At 43.2% G+C, this 25,739-nt stretch overlaps 1 protein-coding gene across 1 annotated transcript; it reads left to right on the forward strand.

Annotated features, from left to right (window-relative positions):
• Positions 1-212: 212 nt before the first annotated feature.
• On the forward strand, positions 213-11,327 carry LOC145795771 (uncharacterized). Its single transcript, XM_082880671.1, has 9 exons — positions 213-1,130; positions 1,284-1,842; positions 1,930-2,675; positions 2,760-3,158; positions 3,743-3,850; positions 3,954-4,215; positions 5,172-5,236; positions 10,861-11,100; positions 11,151-11,327. The coding sequence occupies exons 1-9, from the start codon at positions 213-215 to the stop codon at positions 11,325-11,327; spliced, it is 3,474 nt and encodes a 1,157-aa protein (XP_082736797.1).
• Positions 11,328-25,739: the final 14,412 nt, after the last annotated feature.

Here is a 25,739-nt window from a genome sequence, read left to right on the forward strand (position 1 = left end):
ACATGATATCGGTAGTGGCATTGGACTCCATGGAGGACAACCTAAAGAAAGCAAAGGAACTTATGGGCATTGTTGACTAGATGTCACCACCCAATTTTAATAGTTCATCCATGAATTTGCTAATTTGGAATTGTAGGGGTGCGGGAAACAAAAAGTTCAAAAGAAATTTGCGTGAATTAGTGTAGATTCACAAACCAGATTTGTTAGTTCTTATGGAGACAAAAGTGGTGTTGGCTTCCATCGGTATGTTTTTCAACCAGGTGGGGTTTACTACTTCAGCCCATGTTGATCCTGTTGGTCGAAGTGGGGGAATATGGATGCTTTGGAACCCCAGTCTAGTCAATGTTAGAGTCACTGAAGCCAGTTCTCAACTCATCACAGCCAGGATTGCCAAACAGGATTACCCTGAGTGGCTTCTCACAGCAATGTATGCAAGTCCTATTAGCAACAAGAGGGGGGAATTATGGGCCAGTTGGGAACACACTGCTCAAAATAATTCTGCACCTTGGATGACAGCTGGAGATTTTAATGATTTTGCTAGCCATTCAGAAAAGAGACATTCTGTAGGGAGCTCAAACCAATCCAGCAGCCAAGATCAACGAAGAATCAACAAATTCTCAGAAAGAATGAACAACTGTAATTTAATGGACTTGGGTTGCTTTGGTCCGAGGCTAACTTGGACAAACAATAGACAAGGTTGGGCTAATACAATGGTTCGTTTGGATAGAGCCATGTGCAATAGTGTGCGGAGAACTAGCTTCCTTGAAGGACTGGTCAGAAACCTCCCAAGAGCTTACTCTAATCACTCCCCAATGATGATATTCACTCAAGGTATATCTCATTTTCACCCTTCTTGTAAACTTTTCAAATTTGAGGCTGCGTGGATCTCTCATGAAGAGTTCCACACAGTGGTGGAAGAAAATTGGTCTAACAACCAAACCTCCCTAGTGACTAAACTTGATACTCTGGCTCACAAGGCTAGCATTTGGAATAAAGATGTGTTTGGTAACATATTTCGGAGGAAAAGATGGTTACTTGGGAGGATTGAAGGAAGCCAGAAATCCCAGGCAACTACTTATTCCCATAACCTTCATGTGTTAGAAATTGATTTGGTTGCTCAATATAACAAAGTTCTCTATCAAGAGGAACTTCTGTGATTCCAGAAATCCAGATCTAAGTCGATCACCCAAGGTGATAGAAACACAAAATTTTTTCATCTCAACACCCTAATTAAAAGGAGGAGAAAGAAAATTGATGTTCTGAAGTGTGCTAGTGGTGTCTAGATTGATAATCCTGATGAGCTCAATAAGCATGTGCTCAATTATTTCACTACTCTTTTTGCTCATAATCCTACCATTTCTTTGAATCATTGGAGCCACTTGGCTACTCATGTAGTCAGTGCTGAGGAGAATTATGAACTCATGAAAGTGGTGACTAATGATGGGGTTTGGAGGGCTGTGAAAAACATTAAAGCCTTTAAAGCCCCTAGAAGAGATGGTTTCCAAGCCATCTTTTATCATACCTATTGGAATGTGATTGGCTCTTCTGCGTGTGAGTTTATCAAAAACTGTTTTGCTACCCATTCTATTCCCTCAACCATCAACCGAACCTTGGTTGCTCTTATCCCTAAGCTTGAAAACCTTGAGAATATTAAACAGTTTAGACCCATTAGTCTGTGCAATGTGACCTACAAAATCATTTCAAAAATTTTCGTTAGTAGAATTAGACCTTTGCTCTCTAAGCTTGTGAGACCTAACCAAAGTAGCTTTGTGCCTGGTCGATCTACCAGTGATAATATTATTATCTCTCAGGAAATTATTCACACCTTAAGCTCTAAGAAAGGTAAATTTGGTGGGATGATCCTCAAGGTTTACTTGGAAAAGGCCTAAGATAATATATCTTGGAATTTTTTGCAACTGACTCTGGAAGAATATGGGTTTGATAAAAACCTTATTGAACTGATCATGTGTTGTGTTACCTCTGTCAACATTGCCATTCTTTGGAATGGTGAACCCTTGCAAGAGTTTAAACCTGAAAGGGGGCTGTCGCAGGGAGACCCGTTATCTCCCTACTTGTTTGTGATGTGTATGGAAAGATTGTCTAACATGATCACTGAGAAAGCTAAGAACAAGAAATGGCAAGGCATCAATACCTCTAATAGGGGCCCATGTCTGACTCATTTATTTTTTGCTGACAATTTAATGTTATTTGGAAAAGCTAATGTGAGAACTTGTAACACCATTATGACCACTATGACTGAGTTCTGTGAGATTTTTGGGCTCAAAATTAATGCCCAAAAATCCAAAATCTTTGTTTCTGCTAACAGTGATAGGAGAGTGGCCAGAGACTTGAGCCATATATATGGTATTCTCCTAACTTCTGAGTTAGGAAAATATCTGGGAGTTTCCCTTTTACATGGGAGAGTAAACAGAGGGCATTTTAATAACATTCTTGAGAAAATGCAACACAAGCTGGCTGGATGGAAAAGTAGTGTTCTGCCCTTGGCTGGCAGATATACCCTCATTCAAGCTGTTAGCTCTGTTATCCCAGCTTATACTATGCAAACCACTATTTTTCCTATGAAAGTGTGTGATGCTATTGATAGACTCAACAAAAACTTCTTGTGGGGTGATACCCTAGAGAGGAAAAAAGTCCACTTAGTGAAGTGGGATACTGTTTGCACTTTGAAAAAACATGGTGGACTTGGTTTAAAGAAGGCTAGAGATCAAAATCTGGCCTTACTCTCTAAACTTGGCTAGAAACTTTTGAATAATGAGGAAGGATTGTGGCTTGATGTGTTGAGAAACAAGTATTTGAATAGAACAATCTTCTATAATTGGCCAAAGAAGAAGCTTGCTTCCCATGTGTGGAGAGGCATTCTCCAAACTAGACATATTCATAGAAAATGGGTGAAATGGAAAGTTGGTTGTGGTGACTTGGTAGATATATGGAAGGATTGGTGGTGTGGTGATAAGTCATTTGAGGAGTTAATGACTAATGACCACCGATCCAACCATACGTCTGCTGATGGATTTGGTGCTGTGAGTGCTTTCTTGAATGATCATGGAGGTTGGAATGTGGAACTTGTGTCCACTGTCCTGCCTGCTCGTATTGCAACCATCATTCTGGCAACATCTCCTCTTCCTCCTTCTTCTATTGTCATAGATAGCTTGAACTAGAATAGCACTCAATGTGAAGGATTTTCAACTGCCTCTACCTATGAAGTTATCATTGGCCATCATAGTTGTGAAAATAACTGGAGCTGGAATTGGAAAGTAAGGTTGCCTCAGCAACTTAGAGGTTTTTGTGTCTTCTTTTACATGGGAAGCTGCTAACTAACCTAATGAGATTGAGGAGGGGTTTAACCTCTCTTCCAACATGCCCTAGTTACTGTGGGGTGGAAGACATGGATCATCTATTCAGACATTGTTTCAAAGCCAAAGAAGTGTGGTTGGCCTTATGTGGTCGAACTTGTTGCAGAAATATGTTTAGCTTATCTTGGAATGATTGGCTTTTGTCTAATTCCAAAAATAAAAAACATTTTAATGAGTAGGCTACTTGGTCATCTGTCTTCATTATCACTTTATGGAAAATTTGGAAAAATAAAAATGTTTTTATTTTTGAAAAAGAGTTGTGTAATGGCCAGGATAGTGTTAAATTTATTCTTCATTATTCTAGAGACATTGATTTGGCTTTTAATTTGTCCATTACTATTTCCAGGCCTACTTTTTGACTGATACAGTGGATGTTACCACCTGCAGGAAAAATCAAGTTAAATGTTGATGGCAGTAGGAAATTGGGAGGTGGAGGAGGCTTTGGAAGAGTCTTGAGAGATGAAAGAGGCACTTGGGTGTGTGGCTACTATGGAAGGCTGGACAGTGGAACAACCTTGGAGACGGAATTGTGGGCTCTTTATAAAGGACTGATAGTCTTCCTTTTCTTTTGCTTTTGAGTCTGTTGTAACTGAAGAGCTGAACCTTGTGAATGAGAACTCTGTAGGTTCTGAGTACTTCTCTGTGCCGCTTATTTATTGCATTGACCAAGACTTTCAAACTTTTAATGAAAACGAAGAGGAAGAAATTCCTCTAGCTTCGAAAAACCTGATTAATCGAGAGGAAGAGAGGCATATTAAACTCTGTATTGGTAAAATCATTGCCATTAATGTGGGTACTGAGAAGGATCCACGCATGGTCCCTACGTTGTCTTCGGAAGAACGTGAGTGCTTAGTCGCTTTATTAAAAGATTTCAAAGATGTTTTCATGTGGTCCTACGAAGACATGCCTGGAATCGACCCTGAGATCGTACATCACCGGATCCCTCTTGACCTTGAGGCCCTACCAGTCAAGCAAAAATTGCACAGAATTCGCCCAGATTGGGCACTAAAGATCAAGGAAGATGTCACCAAACAGATCGAGGCAGGTTTCTTGTTGGTATCCAAGTATCCGACCTGGTTAGCCGATATAGTCTTGGTGCCGAAGAAAGATGGCAGAATTCTAGTTTGTGTAGACTTCCGGGACTTAAACAAAGCCAGTCCGAAGGCTAACTTTCTTCTACCACACATTGATGAATTGGTAGACTTCACAGCTGGCCATGCATTGCTTTCCTTCATGGATGGGTTTTTCGGGTATAACCAGATTCTAATGGCTCCCGAGGACAGAGAGAGAACCGCATTCACAACACCGTGGGGTACGTATTGCTACTGAGTCATGCCATTTCGATTAAAAAATGCTGGGGCTACCTATAAGAGGGCTGCAACCACTATTCTACATGACATGATCCACAAAGAGGTCGAGGTGTACGTGGATGACATGATTGTCAAGTCCAAAGAAAGAGAGGGCCACTACACTGCCTTAGAGAAATTCTTTCAATGGATCAGAGAATACAGGCTGAGGTTGAATCCACAGAAATGTACTTTCGGCGTAATAGTAGGGAAAATGCTGGGCTTTTTGATCACACAGAGGGGTATCAAAGTAGATCCTTCCAAAATCAAGGCCATCCTAGAAATGCCACCACCAAGGATTGAAAAAGGAGGTGCGAGGCTTTCTGGGTAAAGTGCAATTCATAAGACGGTTTATATCCAAATTAACCTTGCTTGTGAACCACTATTTGGTCTCCTGAAGAATGGAAAGAAATTTCGATGGGACAATAGATGTCAATTTGTCATTGAGCAGGTCAAGCAGTACCTCCAAAATCAGCCTGTATTATTGCCAGCAGAGCCAGGAAAGCCTTTGATTCTGTACTTATCAGTAACGGACACGACCATGAGATGCATGCTAGCGCAAGAATTTGAAGATATAGCGGAGAAGGCCATCTACTACTTGAGCAAGAAAATTCTAGATTATAAGACCCGCTATACCCCGTTGGAGAAAGCTTGCCCAGCCTTAGTATGGGCTACCAGGAAGTTGAGGCACTACTTGTTAGCTCACTCCGTAATTCTGGTTTCAAGATTAGATCCCATCAAATATCTCTTTGAGAAACCAGTGCTTATGGGTAGGCTAGCCCATTGGTTGCTTCTCCTTTCTGAATTTGAACTTAAGTACGTCACCCACAAGTCGGTCAAGGAAAGAGCTGTAGTGGAATTCCTAGCGGACCACCCGGTAGAGGGAGAGGAGGCAGTGGAATATCTGTTCCCAGACGAACATATTTTGTATGTTAAGGAGGAAATCTAGACGATGTATTTTGGCGGAGCGTCTAATTAGTATGGTTATGGGATCGGTGTGTTGCTGATAGCGCCCGATGATTCCCATATACCTTTGGCTTTCAAACTTCAGTTCAAGGTGTCCAAAACGAAGCAAAATATGAAGCGTGTTGGATTTTATCGGAGAGTCGAATTTGGTTATCTCTCAAGCAAACAGAGACTGGAAAGTCAAAGAAGAGAAAATGAAGGTTTACCACCAGACTTTGGATATGCTGATCTCGAGGTTCAAAAAGTTGACGTTTACGCATCTGCTAAGAGAAAACAATAGGTTTGCTGATGCTTTGGCAACTCTCTCTTCTATAGTAGACATCCCGTTCGGAGTCAGGATGCGTCCAATCATTATCGAACAGAAATACACGCCAACCTACGAGATTATTGCCGCAATAGATGAGGCTTCAGATAAAAATCCCTGGTATTACGATATTTGAAACTTTCTAGAAAAAGAGATGTATCCACTAGGGGCAAATACCAAGGATAAACGAGGAATATAGCGTCTGGCTATCCAGTATATTATCTGCGGGGGGTAAGCTCTACAAAAGAGGCCATTTGGGAATGCACAAGTTGTGTGTCGAAGAAGAGGAATCAAAGCGCCTGATAGAGGCCTGTAGACACCCCATTTTTGACCGTCCTCAAGACTTGGACGTCATCATTTGTGTACTCGATGATTATGCTTGTTTGTGTTCATTTTGCACGCCCGAAGTCTTTGGTGGAACGCCCTGACTTTGAACCTTGAAGCTTTACTGCTTTGTGCTTGGTTTTGGACCAAGAGCTTGTTGCCTCTAGTCTGGAGGAGTGCATGACCTGTCGGCCAGCCCTCTGGCCTGTTGGCCATGTCTTGTGCTTGTCGGCTACCAGTGGTGGCTGGTACCACTGGTGGCCGGCGGCCATTGGTCTCCTTTTCCATATATTTGTTGACAGTTACGCCAGCTGTTGTTCATTGAGCTGCATCATCATATACGTGTATGGTGAGATGTTCACAAGCTCAAGACTTGTTTTTCTATATATAGGGGGTGTCCTCCCCTATTTTAGGGGGTTAGAAGATTTAGACCAAAAAATATATCTCTCTCTAGAACTCTCTCTCTCTCTCTTGTTATTTTGTACACCTTTGCTTAGTTTCTCTTAGCTTTTGCACATCAATCCTTAACCAAATACTCTCACCTTTGGGTTGAGATTACTTGGAGCTTTGTTTGAGTTCTAAAAAGAGGTTTGAGCTTGGTTTGTTGCCTATTTTGTGCCTTAGCTTCAAGAGGTATAACACTTGTTATTTAAGCTTATTTTCAATACTTGTTTTGCCATCTTTTCTACTGTTTTTGGTCTAGTTTTCAACTGTAAAAACCTCTGCTTTTGTGACCTAAAAATGGTGGTTTGAGGCTATTTTGTGTTAAGGGGTAGTGCATCCATCTTGTCTCTTAGCTTGTTAGGCTCTTTTACCATCTTTTCACCGCTTTCAAATTAAAATTTTTGGACCTTTTAACCACTAAATCTCAGAGGTTTTTCAGTGGTAAAAATAAACTTTTGAAGCCCAAAATTGGAGGGATTAGCCTTCCCTCCTTGTGTCTTGCTTGCAGGCCTAGTTAGCTTCATGTGTTAGCATGTTTTTCTAGCCTAACTTAGCTTTTGTCCAACATGTTTTTGCCTTTGTTTTGACCTGTTTTGGTTCTATTTTTGGCTACTTAGGTCATTTTAGCCTTGTATGGCATAGTTGTAGTGTTAATTACCTCACTAGCTTGGAGTTTAAATGCTTTGAGCACCATTATTTTGAGTTGAAAGCATGTTTTAGTGTTGTTTTGCACTTCATTTCAGCATTTAAGATCTCTGCAACCTCCCTCATTTCTTCACGTTTGCATTTACTTTGAGGGTTGTTTCAACCGTAGGGTTGTTTGAGCTTGAGGTTAAGACTCATGCTTAATGGTTTAATCCTCCTTTGAGGGTTCATTACCAACGGCATGAAGCTTCCCGCATGCCTTGAACTACCCCTTGGTTGACACTTCTTTCACTTTAGAAGACACTCACCAATGGACTTAATCGATTAAAGAATGAATCAGTAAGTAAAATGAGTAAACATAATGAACAATAAAAGAGGCAAGATAAGTATTTTTCGTGTTACATTGCATGTGTTCAAATCAGACGTTAATTCGAACACAAGGAAAATGGGACATTTCATACTCAAAGTGATGAAATGTGCCACTTTCCTTGGTCACCATCACCCTTGATCATGCATGATAGGGTGGTGGTCTTTTGAGTCTTGTTTTGCACTCATTAAACTTGTACAAACTTGGTTCTTTGGCCATCATGCATGAAAATTTCTTGATTGGTGGTTTGAGAGCCAAGAGTTATACTCCTTTGAGCTTGGTTGATGATAAGGAGGGTAACAGTATAGATAACCCTCGAAAATACACTGTTTTGCCTCTGTTTACTCTCTGTTATAGCAAAAAAGGAAGTTCAGGGCAGTAGTGGCCGACCGGCCCTCGGCAGTGGCTGGCGGCCACCACTAGTAGCCGATCGGCCATCAATGAAATCTTGCATAATGTGTTCCTTAGGTAGAGCAGTGGCTTCTCGGGTGGAGAAACCGAGCATGCATCCCTCACTTCCCGAGGCCATTTAATTGCTTTGCTTAGTTAATTAGTGGTAGCTAATTAATTAGTTTAATTGCTTTGTATTTAATTAGCTTAGTAGTTAGCTAATTACCTCGTTTTGTAATATTTAATTAGCTTAAAATAAAGTTAGTTAATTCGTTTCAGTTATTGTAATAATTAGTTAGCTTAATTAGCGTAGCTAGTTTGCTTATTCATTCAGACCCTTCTTCGTGAGGGTGTAGCGTTGTAATACGTGTGTGTACGTGTGTGTATGTCTTCCAGCACCATGTCTTTCTCCCTTTTATTTAATCACTTTTGATGGTTAGATTAGGGATATGTTTTAGTTAGCATATCGCATGCTTGCATCCATTCATTTGTCATGCATGCACTGAGGGTCGGCGCATCATTCAAACTGCATTGCAATTTCAATACTTCTTTGAATACGTGTTTAATCGCATGTTGTTCAAATTGATTCATATGCCATATTAGTAGTTGAGCCTATTAATTGCATATTGCATGTGTTGTATTAGGCATTTTGTATAGTTAGGATCATGCAATTTTCTAACTAGTTTCTGTTTTGGCTCGGAGTACTCAGTGAGTTTTTATGCTTTAGCGTACTTGCATGAGTGTGATTGCCATGTTTCCATGTTTCGCATGCTTTCCATGAGGCTATGTGCTTAATTACTAAACTGCATGAATGCCTGTGTATGAAGGCTTGTTGTTTGAATTAGAACAATTCAACGAATGCATGTTGTAAGCCAACTTTGTTGAGTGAAAAATCATGTTTTAAGCCCACTATGTTTGGTGACAAATCTGCATCTTTAAGCCCACTTGAGGGTGGCAAATTCAAACCATTTTCACAAACAAACATGAGTTGAATTGTTTCGAGTCTTGCGACTAGTCTATACTTGCGTGCGTGCGTCACATAGTAAAGCTAGTTTAATAACTAGAAGAAGGCATAATGTTTATAAAAGAACATATCATGATTATGAGAGGCTGATCTTTGATCGGGCGAGCGGGGGGGGGCTCATTTTAGGTCCTTCCTCTCTCGTACCCAAGTTCCCAAGCCGAGGCAACTTTGGTGATGACGGACACGTGGCCTTTGGCACGAGTCAGGGTTTCCTAAATTTTGCCAAAAACAAAATATTTAGGTGGCGACTCTGTATCTGGCAAAGCAGTCCAATTTTGGCATTATTTGATTTAAAATCGATTTTCCAAAAGGTTTGCTGAATTTGGACTCTTTGGTGATTATCAATTTCACATTGCACTTTGTGAGACTAGATTCAAAACCGCGGGAGTCTGAATTGTGAGGCCTTCTTTTCAAACCCTTTCTGAAAGGCGAGGCACGGAAAATGGCAAGTCCACATTTTCTGGCGACTCTGCTAGGCATTTAGAGAACTTGACTCGAACTCATGATATGAATTTTTATTTACACTTATGTATTTCTTTGCATTTGCATTTGCATTGGTGCGCCTAAGTCGCAGTGTTTGCCATCTGCTATTCCTGAACGGTTTGCCGGAGGCTCGCTTGGAAAAGTTTACCATAAGGCTGACCGGTTGTGGGCTCTACCACGATGGAAACACAACCATCAGATCTGGACTACCGCTATACCATTTGATCATCCTTTCACTTCTCGGTGTTAGGTGTGAGAGGTATATTAGGTGGTCTTGCTGAGGTACCCTTTTTGACCAATTGACCTAGTTGTATATCGGAAGCCATAAAGACTGTTCCAAACTAGGACAGGTTGCTCACCTGAATGCAAGAATTGTTTGAAACCGCTTGTTTGCATAGTGAACCCCTTACTCCTGATGAAATTAGGATAGGGTAGCCCTACCCTATCATAGAGGTGTTTTGGCTCTCACTTGCTTGATATGTGCTTTTGGAGTGAAACTCTACAGGAATGTTTGTATCAGTTGCAAGTCTGGATATCAGTTTTTGGGCAGAAATTTGGGGCAGAAATCAGTGTTTGAGTACAGTTGTCCAGCTTATGATTGTAATTGTGTTTTGTTTTTGTCTAAGCCGAGGTGCTATGCGGTTTTTTATTTTTGTTTCTTTTTGCTTTATTTTCTTTTTGCAAGGTAGTCTTTCACCATTGCTTCAAACGATTCGGTTACCCCCCAAGCACTCTGGACCTGAGTTAAAAGGATTTGTAGATCTGGGGATCTAGTCAAGGGATAGCCAATGTTTGTTTCACTCCCGCTGGTTACTAGACGGAGGAGGATTCGACAGAATTCGACAATTCAGCAGTCACCGTGTACCTCGCCTGTGCCCAGTCAGGCCCAATCATCCACTTCTACTCCAAATAGAGATTATTTGCCAGTTCTGACAATTCAAAGTCCTCCAGTCAACATGGAAGACATGCTTCGTCAACTCTAGCAGACTATTGAGAACATACAGCTAGATGCTGCCAGACAAGCTGAGACCACAATTTGCCAAGCCGAGGTTGTGGCCCACTAAGCAGAGGTAATAGAAAGGCTTCAATAACAGTAGCCACAACCTACAGTAGCCTCAGCATCCCATGCACCCCCAGAAGGAATTCCAACACCCGGGGTCACAATTAATGTCAAGGAAAATGCGGGCATTCAGGTGGATCCTATCCCACCTCAGACCTCCAAGGCACCGATTTACCCGACAGAGGCACCGTTTGAATTCGAGGTCGACCCTACTGCACTGAAAGTGAGCAAGCTGGAAAAGATTTTTAAACGAGCACAGGGCGTGAATTCGATCCCTGATATTGAGGATGGCCATACTGATTTGGCAGTGACTTTGTCGGACAGATTCAAGATGCTGCATATAGACCGGTTTGATGGTTCTGGGGATCCTATGGTCCATTTACGACTATTCTCTAACATCCTATGACCCATGGGTCTCACCAGACTATAAAAGTTTTCACTCTTTGGCTGACCCTATCGGGTATAGCGGCCATCTGGTATGCCAAACTTGAAGACTTTGGGAAGAGAAACTGGGAAGAAATGGCCGAGTCCTTCATAGCGCAGTATTCTTACAACACTCAGATCGAGGTCACAACTTGTGATCTTGAAGCAACTCGCTAGGAGTCGAACGAGGACTTCTCGGATTTTGTCACCCAATGGAGGGCCAAGGCCTCTATGATGACTGTTTGGCCGGTTGAAAAGGACCAGATCAGAATGATGGTCCGTAATCTACAACCAAGACTATTACAAAAGATGATAGTCTTGTCTTTGTCTACTTTTGCTGACCTCCATGAAATAGGGGTGCAAATTGAGGATGCAATGAAGCAGGGACTGATAGACCACGAGAAATAGCAACCCAAGAGGGCTTTCACACATAGTTCTAATGCGACTACAAGTGGTAGTGCAGCTGCAAGGCCTTCCGATGTGGGTATGGTCACCACCACACCTAAAACTGCCAACCCCTTTGCCGGTACATCTAATACAACCTCACAAACCTCAAGTCATCAACCCCGAGGCCAAAAGGTCTTCACCCCACTATACATGTCCTTATCCAAAGCCTTAGGGATCCTGATAAAAAAGGAACACCTTAAGCCACTAGAGCCTCGCCCCCTACCCGATCCTCTTCCCCCGAAACATAACCCGGCCAAATACTGCTCTTTTTACCAACAGCATGGTCATGACACTGATCTATGCTTCAGATTGCGTCATGAGATTCAAGATCTCATTGACAATAAGGTGATAGTGCCTCCTCAAAAGCCTAACGTCACTACGAATCCCCTCCTACCGCATAACCAAGTCCCTCCACCCTAACAAATAAACCTCATCCATACACTGGGCGTCCCTTACGACCCCAGTATATATATCACCCCCTCCTATCAACCCAAGTTGGCGTTGTTCATCCCTGAGAGCACAGACTTGTGCATGATGAACGCATCCGCATTTCAACCTGAACCTGTGGTGGTGACTGTGGTAGATGAAGGTAGACCAGCCTCGGTGGAGAATGAGAATACTAGTCTAGTGCCTAAGGGCTCCATGGATTTATCTGAGGAGGGATACAACCCGTGTCGCTACATTATGCCAGCTAATTAGGCCAAACCAGATATAGAGTTGCCAACAGGAATGAGAGCAAGTGTAGTCTGGGAGGATAGCCCGAGCCAATGTCTGGATGATCTAGCAGAGTTGGACAATCTGCAGTTCTACGATGAACACGATCTGGGAAATGTACAGATTGATTGGTTCGATCTGAACGGGTTGACAAACAATTCGGGATGGCTCAATGAAGAACCTGATGTGGATGAGGGATTTCAACCAAAGTTGGAACAGCCAGAAATGAGAACGGCTACAAGGACCGGAACGACCGAGGACAAGGGAAAATTACCGGAGGGCACCGGTATTAAGAATTCAACTAAGGAATTAGGAATTGTTAGTACAGCTGATACAAAGCAAGAAGCCGCACTAAGGAGGTTTGAATAGGAAAGGGACAAGAATGATCAGAAGGCTGGGAAAGCACAAGGCCCTGCGGGGAATAATTGTGATGTTGACATGGGAGTAATTAAGACGGAACCGGGCAATTGCCTGTCGGTTATAGGAGGAATATGGTGGGAAGATGATGATCTGCATCTTGCCCATACTGATGAAGATTGGGGTCAAGACCTGCTATAGACACCCCATTTTTGACCGCCCTTAAGACTTAGGTGTTACTGATGGTTTTCTTTGGTGGTGAAAGATGTGCAGGCTATGCCATGCAAAAGGTCAGTTTCTTTGGCAAGGAGAGTGTCAAATCCAAACCTCACACCCCGTTGTTGGACCAAAAGATTTTGCATCTTAAAATCCTCTCTTTCAAAATATTTTTGAAATAAAGTTCCTACGATGTTCCGAGGCTCACATTTTGTCAAATGATGCGCTTTTCGGTAAACTGAGCAAGGACAAAGTGGAAATGAATGAAAGAGAGATGAAGTCTTTGAAAAATCTTTCAAAACACCTTGTTCAGAGGTTCGGAGTTGAAGAAAAGAGGAGTGGAGAGCAGAAACTTAGTTGAGAAAGAAGTTGGGCATAAATCTCTAAAAGAGAGTCGGGCAATCCTCGCTAAATCAGGTTTATCTGTCTATGCACTCTAAGTTAAGCTATGAGGCCACCATCGTTGGAAAGAAGACTTCCGGGGCTTCGTTTTTCACTCAAGAATATCCTAAGGCCAAGTCCGGATGGGGGAGACATGATTGGTTGAAGTTGGGCATCATCCCGGTTGGACCGAAACTGAGCAACCTTCACCAAAACAAGCTTAACTTTTTTGCATAGTTGGCATTTTGATGAAAGGATGGTGCCATTGGAAAGTTTACTTCCGGGGCTTCAATTTGGACACAAGAATGACCTAAAAAGTTCACATGAAGGAGTTATGCCCGTTTGAAGTTGGACCTGCAGAGCAGATTTTTCCTGCCGACCGACCAGAACAGATGGCCGACCGACCAGTTAAAGTAGCCGGCTGACCAATTTTGCTAGCCGACGACCTTCCGGTGTATTCTACAGATTGAATGGATGCCAGCTGTGCCAGCTGGAGGGCACAAACTGGATCCTCCATACACGTGCATGGAGGATCTTTGCTCTTGGTTTGAAGCTTCTAAGAGAAGCTTTAGTCTCTTGGCTTTATAAAGGAAGGCTCCCCTCTCCTTTGCCAGGGGTCTAAATTTTCAGAGGCTCATACACACACACTCCTCCATATCTCTCTATTCCAAGCTCCAAAAAAACCCTTGTTCTTGGTCCCATTGCACTACACCTCATAGCCTATCACCTCCACCACCCATTCCAACACCTTGAAGTTGATTTTCAGAGGTTAAGAGCTCACCATCTTGGTCCAGAAGCTGCTGCATTGCTGTGCTACAAGGGTAAGTCACTATCTCCCTCTTTGTAGCCTTATCTTGCTTCGTTCTTTAGCCTTATTTGAAAGCATTTATGGGCTTCGACATAAACTATAAAGTGTCTTATTTTGAGCTCCTCTTGAATTTTTATTAAGGACACTTTTCTGTTTGAGGTCATCTACCTCCTTGTATCTTCCATATCTCTTTTAAGGCTAATTTTGCATCCTAGCTTAGCCTTACTTACAAGAATTTTTGAGATTTTCCATGAACTAAAAAAAGTCTTATTTTGAGCCCCTCTTCAAGTTTGATTGAGGCCATTTTTCTGTTTGGGGTCATCTTCCCCTTTGTACGCTTCATTTCCTCATGATTAGGGCTATGCATTAGAGCATTTGCATTGGCCTTGGTTTGGCCTCTTAGCCACTGAAATCCATTGGATTTTCAGTGGCTTAGGTGTATTCTTGAGCCTTAAAATCAGAGGGGGGTGACCCCATCTCTCCTTGTCTTGTTTGGTGGCCTTTTGGGCCTTCCAAAGGACCCCCTATTTGCAAGCTTCCAAGCTTTGTTTCTATCATTTTTCAGTAGGTTTTAGGACCCCCATGACTCATTTTCAGAGTTGGTTTTGCTATGCTAAGTATCCTTGATGCATGTGTAGAGTAACCCCTCTTGTAGCTTATCAAAGGAGCTCATCGTTCTTGCATCTGTAGACCTCATTTCAGTGGGTATTTGGGCATATTTTGACATGTTTTGTTCACTGTTTTTGGCTGGTTTGGTGAGATTTCATATGCTTCACATAGGTGTGGTATAAACCATGCTTACTAGCCAATCTTGCATATTGCTTTAGCCCTACATGTTAGCACTTTTTCGCCATGCTTTAAACTAGTATTGTGCATATTTTGGGACTACCTTGGCTCCGTCTTCGTGCTTCATGGTCAAATAATGCTTGCTTTGCATAGTTATAGTTCAATACATGTGCCTAGTTTTGAGTTTCGGGGGCTATTTCATGCATTGGGTGGCATATTTGCATGTTTCGGGACCATTGAGCATCATACTTCAGTGCTGGAACATATGCCATTGTATGCCATAATTCATCCTTTCAATGCCTTTGTGGAGTTGTGTTTTGTGCCTTAGACTTGGGGCCATTGCATTGCGCATGTTTGCATGCATCTTGGTTGCCTCATTTTCATCACATGGCCACTGATTTTGGCATGCTTGCGAGCTATCCATGTTAGTTTAAGTCCATCATTGCATGTTGTTGTGTGCCATGTTTGTTTACATGTTTAGGTTGCGTGCCTAGTATACATTGCTCATTTGCATGTTCATGTTGCACACATAGCCTCCATGCCTAGGTTGCATTTCATTGAGCATGCATCCCTTGCCTCTTGATCAATCATGATAGGGGTCGGGGACCTTTGATGTGTTTTGTGCTTGCATTTCATTTGATATCGAAGTTGCACACTCGGCTTTTGGGCCATCATGCATTGAAATCGCGATTGATGGCCCGAGGGTCAAGGGCCATGCTCCCTTGAGTCCATTGCATGCTAGAGAGTGTGGCCATGCCCACATTTGCTTGAAAATTCCATGCCATACACTGCTTGCCCTCTGCTGCTGTCAACTGCAGGATTTTGCAGGAAGAAATGGCCGGCCGGCCACCTACAGTGCCGACCGACCATCGGTGGCTGGCCAGTGGTACAACAGTTAGCCAATAAGCCCATCCCCATGGCCGGTGGTGCTTTGAATTGGCCGGTGATATTCCAGAGTGATCAGGAATCAGTTTAGAGGTGCCCCAAGAATTTTCACAGTCCTCAGAGGAGCAGGGCAGTGTTAACGGAAGAAACAATGCTATGGCAGCGAGTTTCCGGGCGAGACGAGTCAAGCATGCATCATTCATGCATCCCAAGGCGGGGCCGTGGCCACCTTCTTTCTATATTTAATTTGTTAATTAATTAGAAATTCTGTAAATATTAATTTAGTATTATTTATTCGGACTGTAATATTTATTCAGACCCTCCGAGCGAGGGCAATTGTATAATAAGTGTGCGTGAGTGTGTGCATGTCTTCCAACCCCACGTCTTTCTTCCTTTTTATTTACTAGCTTTCGATGGTTAGTCTAGGGCATGCTTCAATTAGCATACAGTATGATAGCATGTTTGCATCCATTCATTCGTTTTGTATGCACCGCGCTCGGCGCATCATTCTAACTACATTTGTATTTCAATTCCAAATTGAATACGTGTTAGTGGTAGCATCTCACATGTCATTGTAGATTAGCCGAGCCTATCTTAGTTGCATTTTGCATGTGTTCATTAGCCATCTTAACATGAACTAGGATCATGCACATGATTACTAACTGGTTTCTGTTTTGGTTTGGAGTACTAGGTAAGCTTTTATGCTTTAGCGTGCCACATGTGTGTAAATGTTGCCATGATAGCAGAATTACTATGAGCCTAGCTGCTTATGTGATATAACTGCCTGAATGCCTGTGGGTGAAGGTTAGGTTATTTGAATATGAACAATGCATTGAATACGAGTTTTAAGCCCACTTGGAAGTGGCAAAACCATATTTTCTAAGCCCACTTGAGGGTGGCAAAATTCATGTCTTAGCCTACTTGCGGGTAGCATCATCAAACCATTTTCAAACAAACAAACATGAAATGTTTTGTTCCAATTCAGGCGACCCGGTCTATACTTGTTTGCTGTGCGCATAACATAGTAAATCTAGGCTAATAACCGGAATAAGAACGCATAATGTTTTCAAAACTAGATATCACGGTTAGTAGAGGCCGATCTTTGATCGGGCGAGAGGGGGTGCTCATAGCTGACCTTCCCCAATCGTACCCAAGTTCCCGAGCCGAGGCAACTTTGGTGATGACGGACATGTGGCCTTTGGCACCAAGTCAGGGTTTCCTAAATTCCCCCAAAATAAAATATTTAGATGGCGACTCTGTATCTGGCGAAGCAGTCCATGTTTGGCACTTCTTTCTAAAACATCTGTTTTTCAAAACGATTTGCCGGATTTGGACTCTTTGGTTTAGATTAAGAACCGTGACAATTCGAGTCCGAACTATAGCGTGGGGCCCACGGGCACGTCTACAGTTTCTGGCGACTTTGCTGGGGATAATAAAGAACTTGACTCGAACTCATGATATCTTGTTTTGATTGCACTTATGTGTTTCTTTGCATTGCATGTGCATTGGTGCGCCTAGGACACCGTGTTTGCCATCTGTCATTCCTAAACGGTTTACCGGAGGCTTGTCTTGTCAAGGCATGACCATAAGGCTGACTAGTTATGGGCTCTGACAGTATGGGAACACAAACCCCAGTTTTTACCGGGGCACCCTTTTTGACCATTCGACCTAGTGCATATTCGGAAACCATAGTGACCATTCCAAGCTAGGACAGCTTGCTTACCCGATTATAGGTTGTTTGAAACCGCTGCGTGCGTAGTGAAACCCTAGCTCCTGACAAAATAAAACAGGGAAACCCTACCCCAACATAGGGGTGTTTTGGCTCTCTTTGCTTGCTATGTGCTTTTAGAGTGCGTCTCTACAGGGAATGCATGTATCAGTTTGCAAGTTTGAGTATCAGGCCTGTGGGCATCAGGATCAGTATTTGGGGAATCATTTTTACCTAAGGGTATCAGTTTACAGGTAGAATTTTGGGGCAGAATTCAGTAGGAGGCACAGTCATCCTAGTATGCTCATATCTGTTTTGGTGAAATCAGGCTGAGGTGCTGTCTGTTTTCTCTTTTGCTAGGTAGTCTTGGAACCATAGCTTCAGAAAGCTTCAATATCCCCCGGGTACATTGAACTAGTGTTGATAGACTTTGTTAGGTCAGAAATTCAATTCAAGGGAAACCGGTGTTCTTTCGCTGAGGCAAGGCAAAGAAAGGCCAATCAGGGCTCACCGGTTCATCTGATCCGTCAGTCGCCATTCACATCACCTTTGTTCAGACTCAGCAGACCATGATGACACAGGGTTCGGAAGAATTTGTGGCCGTGATAGCAGCATTAAATCAGGGAACTGCCATGCAGGCTGAGACCGGTATTGAAATGCAGCGTCCATCTGGGGCATCTGCCTCACATCCAACTTTGGGACCCCAGCCAAATTTTGACCCACTTCCACCAGTTAAAGATTTGCAGTGTCCGAATCCTCGAGAAAGGTTGACTCAAGGTCAGGTGCTCAGACCCCTGATGTAGCCTAATGAGAGGCTTTATTCCCTTGATGTTAATGAGCTCAATCCGACTGCAGTGAAGATTGCGAACCTTGAGAAGCAATTCAAAAAGGCACGGGGCCTTAACTCCATTCCCGACATTGAGGATGGGCACACCGAGGCTGCCGTTCGGCTCCCAGACAGATTCAAAATGCCATATATTAACCGTTTCGACGGGTCTGGAGATCTAATGGTACATATCTGACTTTTCTTGGATGTCCTGAAGCCGATGGGTCTGACTAAGCCACAGAAACTCTCTCTGTATGGAAGAACCCTGTCGGGTGTAGCAACCACTTGGTACGCTAAGTTGGAAGATAAAGTGAAGCAAGACTGGGAAGAATTGGCTGAGGCCTTTGTCGATTAGTATTCCTACAATACCCAAGTTGAAATGACCATGCAAGAGCTTGAAATAACCCGCCAGAACCCAACAGAGCCTTTTGTGGAATTTGTTGCAAGATGGAGAGCAAAGGCAGCACAGATGACAGATCGGTCTTCCGAGAGGGATCAAGTGCAGATGATGGTGCAAAACCTCGAGCATGATATGTTGCAAAAGTTGATAGTCGCTCCATTATTCACTTTCAAAAGTTTACATGAACTGCGGGTTTAGGTCGAGAATGCGTTTAACAGCGGGATCATTACCAGAACAAGTGGACCGACAAGGAGGGCGATTGCAGGAAACACCAATGCTGGTAGTAGCACTATTCCCAAACCCATCGAAATCAATACAGTCGCCACAGCCGACCCTTTTTCCAACCCAAGCCTACAAACCGCCGGCCCAGCCCGAGCTCTGGGCAGAACTTTCACCCCCCTCTATATGAGCCTGACTAGCGCATTAAAAGTCTTGATGGAAAGAGGGCATCTCAAACCCCTCGACCCTCAACCACTGCCTGACCCACTCCCAGCTAGACACAACCCCTCAAAGTACTGTGTGTACCATTAGCAGTGCGGTCATGGCACCGACCGTTGCTACCGCCTTCGTCATGAGATCCAGAATCTCATCGACAACCGGACGATAACTCCACCTTCAGACCCCAACGACCAAGTACCTCATCCACATCTCAATCTAATCCACACACTGGCCGTCCCTTATGACCCCAGCGTATACATCACCCCAGTCCATCTACCCAAGCCTAATATGTTTATCCCAGAGAGCTTGGACTTATGCATGATGGGTGCATCTAAACGCCAATCATCTCAAACCCACGAACCCACTACTTCTGAGCTGATGAAAATGATTGAAGATCTTTAGAGAACTGTGGCAGATCTGGCCTTTAGGGTTTTGGCCCCATCATCGACCACATCACGTACCAAGGAGTTCATATCTAAAGGCTCCCCAACCTTGGGACGGGCTGCATGTGAAGAAGGCCAATCCCTTGGCAAAGTGGAAGCCAGTGGAAAGAACAAGGTAGGGGTAGACATGGATCCTCATGAACACCTTTTGTGGGCTGCTGAGGCTTTGAAAGCCGAAGGGTTGGACAAACAACAAGTGATTACAGTCGTTACAAAGGCTGTGGATGACACTTTCACCACTCAAGTTGAGAGCAGTTTGAATTAAGGGACAAGCCGGGAGAAGGGCCGTTGTACCAGGAATGTTCCTTTCAGCTCTAAACCCTTGCTCAGAAGAGATCAGCAAACCCATTCAGCACCTACCAATCCCTTTGCTGGTGCATCCAGCAAAACTCCACAAACCTGAAAACACCCACCTCGAAGCCAGAGGGTGTTCGTACCATTGTACATGTCTCTATCAGCGGCCTTGAGGGTCCTGATTAGAGAGGGGGATCTGAAACCTCTAGAGCCGCGACCACTGCCAGATAAACTTCCGCCCTCCCATGATCCGGCCAAATACTGTGCCTTTCATCAGCAAGTCGGCCATGTCACTGATAGTTGTTTCCGTCTTCGCCACGAAATACAAGATCTGATTGACAATAAGGTCATCGTCGCACCAACTCAGCAAAGTGTATCGTCATTGGATCAGTGAACCTAGGGGGTAATGTGATGCGATCGGGGGGATGAACCGCCTGCAGGTGGCGCTCAGTTTACTTCAGATGTGGCGTATGGCACGCACAATTTTGAGCAATGTGCGAACACTAGTTTTTGTACTTTCTGACTTGGGTATTGGGTCAGTTTTGTTGTTTTGTATATGGTCAGTCTTTTTGTACTGAGTCGGTCAGGTCTGTCTTGTTGTATCGAGTCAATCCTGTCGCGTTGGAGATGGGTGATTCTGGGGGTGTTACCTCGGACATCACTTCCTTATTTTGTGTTTGTCTTTTTGCTTTCTTTTGAGTCTGTTTCTGCCGTGAAGCCAGTTATGCTAACAGATTTGAATGAACAGCAGTGATTTTCACACTCTTGTGTTTGTTTCTGCCTTGTGCTAAGTTATGCCAGAAGTTCTGAATGAGATGGCAGTATTTTACTAAGAACTCTGTCTTTTCTGTGCCTTGTGCTAAGTTGTGCCATGAACACTGTGGTAAAAACGAAGAGGAAGGAATTCCTCAGGATTTTGAAAATTTGATCAATTGAGAGAAAGAGAGGCATGCTAAGCCCTTAATGAATGAAATCATGTTTGTTAATGTGAGTACTGGGAAGGATCCTGGCTCGATCCAGATTGGTTCCGCACTGTCTTCAGCATGAGCAATTAGTCACTTTCTTAAAAGATTTCAAAAAATGTTTTGCGTAGTCCTGCGAAGACCTGTGTGGAATCGCTCTTGAGGTTGTGCAGCCTAGGATCATTCTCTGCCTCGAGACTCGACCGCTATCACTTTCAAACCTTGAACTTGGATTCAGAAGGTTCAACGATCAACCACAATGTGAGGCCTGTGTGGCCTGATTTGAAGCAGCCCATGAATTAGGGGCAGGAAAGTCAGATCAAGAAGATCAGATGTCATCAAAAGAAGCTTGCAAAGCTAGATCAGAAGCACCCCTCGAACCAGGGGCAAAAGATACCAGATTATGCTCGAAGAACCGAAGATGGATCATTCCACAAATCAATGAAGATCGGCAAGAATGCCAAATCCCAGAGGGAGGAAAGAAGAAAGTATTGCTGAAGAAAAACTGAGTTCCGATCCATAACACTAGGGGCAAATTCAGCCCCCATTGGATGGACTCCTGCATCGTCAGTGAACAACAGCCGTTCTCCTGGATTCAGATGACTTCAGGATCTCAAACCATTCAACATGGACAAAACTATGCTTTTACCCTTGAGAGGCTCGCTGGGCCGAAAACCTGGAAGGGCAACCCAAGCAAAAGTTAGAGCAAATGAAAGAAAAAAATGCAAATAAAAGATACAAAAAAAAAAGAGAAAAGAAGAAAAATGAAGAAAATGAAGAAAAAAAAAGAATGAAAAAGAAAAGATAAAAAAAAGAAAAGAAATGAAAAGAAAAGAAAAACAGAGCTCGCAAGGTTGAAAACCTGGAAGGGTGGCCTTGGCAAAAGTTAGAGCGCAAAAGGTGAGGGTTAATACACAAGTGTACCATAAACCCCGAACAACGTAAGGCTTGATTCCCATGTTTGGGATACGTAGGCAACTTCATCCTGAAGTCCAGCCACAAACACTTCCAAATTGATTATGTCCATGTAATGGTTTTGATCATCTTTGCCTTATCTGTATCCAAGAGTTTGGTTGTGATTCATCACTCTGAGAACTGACTACAATGCACTGTGGTGCCATTCAAACAAAGGGGCAACTTTCCGTTGCCATTCAATGCGCTGTGGTGCCATTCAAACAAGGGGCAACTTCCCGTTGCCATACGGTGCGCTGCGGTACCATTCAAACAAAGGGCAACTTTCCGTTGCCATGCGGTGCCATTTAGACGAGGCGCAACTTTCCTTCGGATCTGAGGTTATGCATCTCAAGAGTAAGTTCCGTATTGGTCGAGCAGTGGCCATTTGCAAAAACAGTTTTTGAGAATTTTTACTGAGGTTGACTATTTTCTCGAAAATCATTTCATCTTTTCCAAAATTAGACCATTTCTCGGACCCAAAAAGAAAATTTTCAATGCTCATAACTTGACTTGCATGATTTCAAATCAAAAATCGAACAAGCATGTTAATCTAACTCTCATTTTGGTCAAAATTGTTTTAGTAGAAAGCCAAAAACAAAAATGGTCAAAATGATGAACTAGGGGCACAGTTGAGTCAGGTGTTCTATCTTTTCCCCATTGTTAACATGCTTGCCAAGAAAGGCACCATACCTGCCGGAAAAAGGCACCATTGAAGCTAACCGCAAAAGGGCAGAAAGCTCTCACATCCTCCAAGCAACGAGGTATCAAGCCAAGTGCGAAGCACGAACTGGAATGGGACAAGATATCCTATTCCCTCATCTGGGCAGATCTGATCACGTCCAAACTCCCCAGTAGAGCATCGTCAACCGATGTCAGTTGCAGATTTGCTACACACCCAATTGTAGCGCAGCCCCTCTGTGGAAGAAACTCACTATTGTGAAAAAAAAGAAGAATCTAGCGGAATGTTAGGGGCAAGACCCCGCAACTTTCTGTTTATCCACCAACCACCCAGGGGAGGGGTAAAAAATGAGAGATTGAAGAATAGAGAGATGTGCGCTGAGAGAAAAAGTGAGAAAATGGCTTTTTTCAGAAAAACAGAGATTGAGTGCCAGAGTGATGTGAGAATCACAAACGAGAAAAGGGTGGGAAACACTACCCGGAGAAACTGGCTCCTCGCGAACTGAGAGGTCTTTTGTCTTTGTAACACGTCTGTGTGTCGTGTCTTTTGTTTTGTTTACCTCAACTTTTGTTTTGAGTCTTTTTCGAGTGTTACTCGATGTGTTTAGGTCGTGTACCTTTTGTTGAGTCATAGTATGCTGTGTTCAGTTGTAGGCTCAATATCCGGTTGAGAACCCTTTTCTCATTTCAAAAAAATCGTTTTGTGCTCAGAGTGCTGTGCCATTCTGCACATTTATGCAAAACAAGATTCTCTCTTTCATAAATCGCAAGGTTCAACCCAGGTCATATGAGAACAGTAGAACAAGGACCTATCTGAAGCTATATAGGTTCCGGACTGTAAAGCAAAAGAAAAGAGGGAAAATTTGGAGCATCTTAGTTTGTTTCAACTTCGGCAAATTTTGAGACTGCACTCCAGGTGCACCTTCTCAGGCCTCGCCATTTGTTTGGAGTATGAGTGTATCTCGACCCCAAGTGTAAGCCTACTTCAAGTCAGAATGGCAGTCCAAGCTGCACCCGAGGGTTTCACATGCAGATGTTATCTCTCGCCAATATAAACAGGGTGTCCCCTTTTGAGCTGAGCGTATTGCCAAGTCCTCCGAAAGGTAAATCGGAGGCACCAGAGTACATGTTTGATGCCCTTCCATTGCATAGAATGTGCACTTTCATATACATTTCTGTTACATGCGTGCCGCGCATCGTTATGATTCATGCATAGAATATGCTTGCTTTTGATTTTGCATAGAATATGCTTTCAAAATATTGCATAGAATATGCTCCTGTTTCTTGCATAGAAAATGCTCGTATCTTTTGCATAGAAAATGCACTCTTCCATACTTGCATAGAAAATGCACCTCATTTGCATAAAACATGCATTCACTCGCACTGTCTTGTGCACTTACACTTTGTATCTCACTAGTACTGTCTTGTGCATCTTGTGGTTGAATCTCACTCGCACTATTTTGTGCATTGCATATCTATCGCGCTATTTAGCGTATCGCACTGTTTAGTGCATTTCAAATCAATTGTGTTGTTTAGCGTATCGCACTGTTTAGTGCATTTCAAATCACTCGCGCTGTTTAGCGTTTCGCACTGTTTAGTGCATTTCAAATCACTCGCACTATTTAGCGTATCGCACTGTTTAGCGCATTTCAATCGCGCTGTTTAGCGTATCGCACTGTTTAGTGCATTTCAAATCACTCGCGCTGTTTAGCGTATCGCACTGTCTTATGCATTTCAAATCACTCGCGCTTTCTTGCGCATCGCACTATTTTGTGTAGTTTATCAGTCGCGCTTTCTTACGCATCGCACTGTTTTGTGCAGTTTATCACTCGTGCTCTCTTGCGCATCGCACTATTTTGTGCAATTTACAGTCGCGCTCTCTTGCGCATCGCACTATCTTGTACATTTCATTACATGCTCTCTCTCATCTTGCATAGAAAATGCTTGTAGCATTTGTCAGTGCATTGCGTCGCACTGTTTTATGCACCTTACTTGCATTTTGCATGCATTCTATCACGCTTTCTTGCGCACCTAACCTGTACTTGTTAGTACATTGCATCGCACTGTTTTGTGCATCTTCTTAGCATTGTTTTGTGCATTCACTCTTCACTCGCACTTTGTTGTGCACTCTCCGGTCTAAGAGACCTTAAATCCTCTAAAGGTGCAATTCCTTTGGTGTTTGTCGTGCTCGAACGACTTCCGGTGGTCTGGTATAGCCACCTGCCTGTGTTTGCGGTGAGTTCCTAGGAGACCAACTGAGATGGTGGAAACTAGAGTTCAAATGGCGCATGCCTAGAATACAAAGGTTCGGGATTTCCGAGACTAAAGTCTGGTTTAAATACCCAAGGGTATATCCTCGGCTTGAAATCTGTATGGCAGCCCCATAGATTGAGATAGCATCTGTATGCACCTCAATTCTAGATATTGAACTAACCTAGTCTGTCACCCTGTTGGAGAATAGGGAAAGCTGCGGCCACAGCTAGGGAGAAAAGTAGTATCTGCAGTTGAACCAAGAAGAAGCGAAAGGTCCTCAGCAGCATGAGGTAGGTCATTGCCAATTGCCCCTGTAAGGTACCTTCACTTTCCAGCTATTACATTGCATTTTTGTGTTGCATTGCATGGCATAAATCCCTAATGTTCAAACCGGCTTCGCGTAGCGTATAAGTCCAATTTTCAGACCGGCTTCACGTAGCGTATAAGTCCAATTTTCAGACCGGCTTCGCGTAGCGTATAAGTCCAATTATCAAAGTCTTCCTGCATATCATTTGCATCCTGCCCCTTGAACTACGCTGGTTTTATTCCTTGCAAAGGGATACGTAGGCAGCCTGTGGGTTCAACCAATTACATTTGTATTTTGTTTGTTTGTCCAAGTCTTCGGCCTCGTCAAAAATGGGTCGTCTCTGGGCTTTGACATTCACTCGCGTCACTTCTTGACTTTCGAGTTCTGTCAAAGAGGGGCAACTGTAGACACCCCATTTTTGACCGTCCTTAAGACTTGGGCGTTACTGATGGTTTTCTTTGGTGGTGAAAGATGTGCAGGCTATGCTATGAAAAGGTCTGTTTCTTTGGCAAGGAGAGCATCAAATCCAAACCTCACACCCCATTGTTGGACCAAAAGATTTTGCATCCTAAAATCCTCTCTTTCAAAATATTTTTCAAATAAAGTTCCTACGAAGTTTCGAGGCTCACATTTTGTCAAATGATGCGCTTTTCGGTAAACTGAGCAAGGACAAAGTGGAAATGAATGAACGAGAGATGAATTCTTTGAAAAACCTTTCAAAACAACTTGTTC

Source organism: Camellia sinensis, chromosome 7 (assembly GCF_055761805.1).
Source record: "Camellia sinensis isolate YWXY chromosome 7, ASM5576180v1, whole genome shotgun sequence".
In the NCBI taxonomy this organism is placed as follows: Eukaryota; Viridiplantae; Streptophyta; class Magnoliopsida; order Ericales; family Theaceae; genus Camellia; species Camellia sinensis.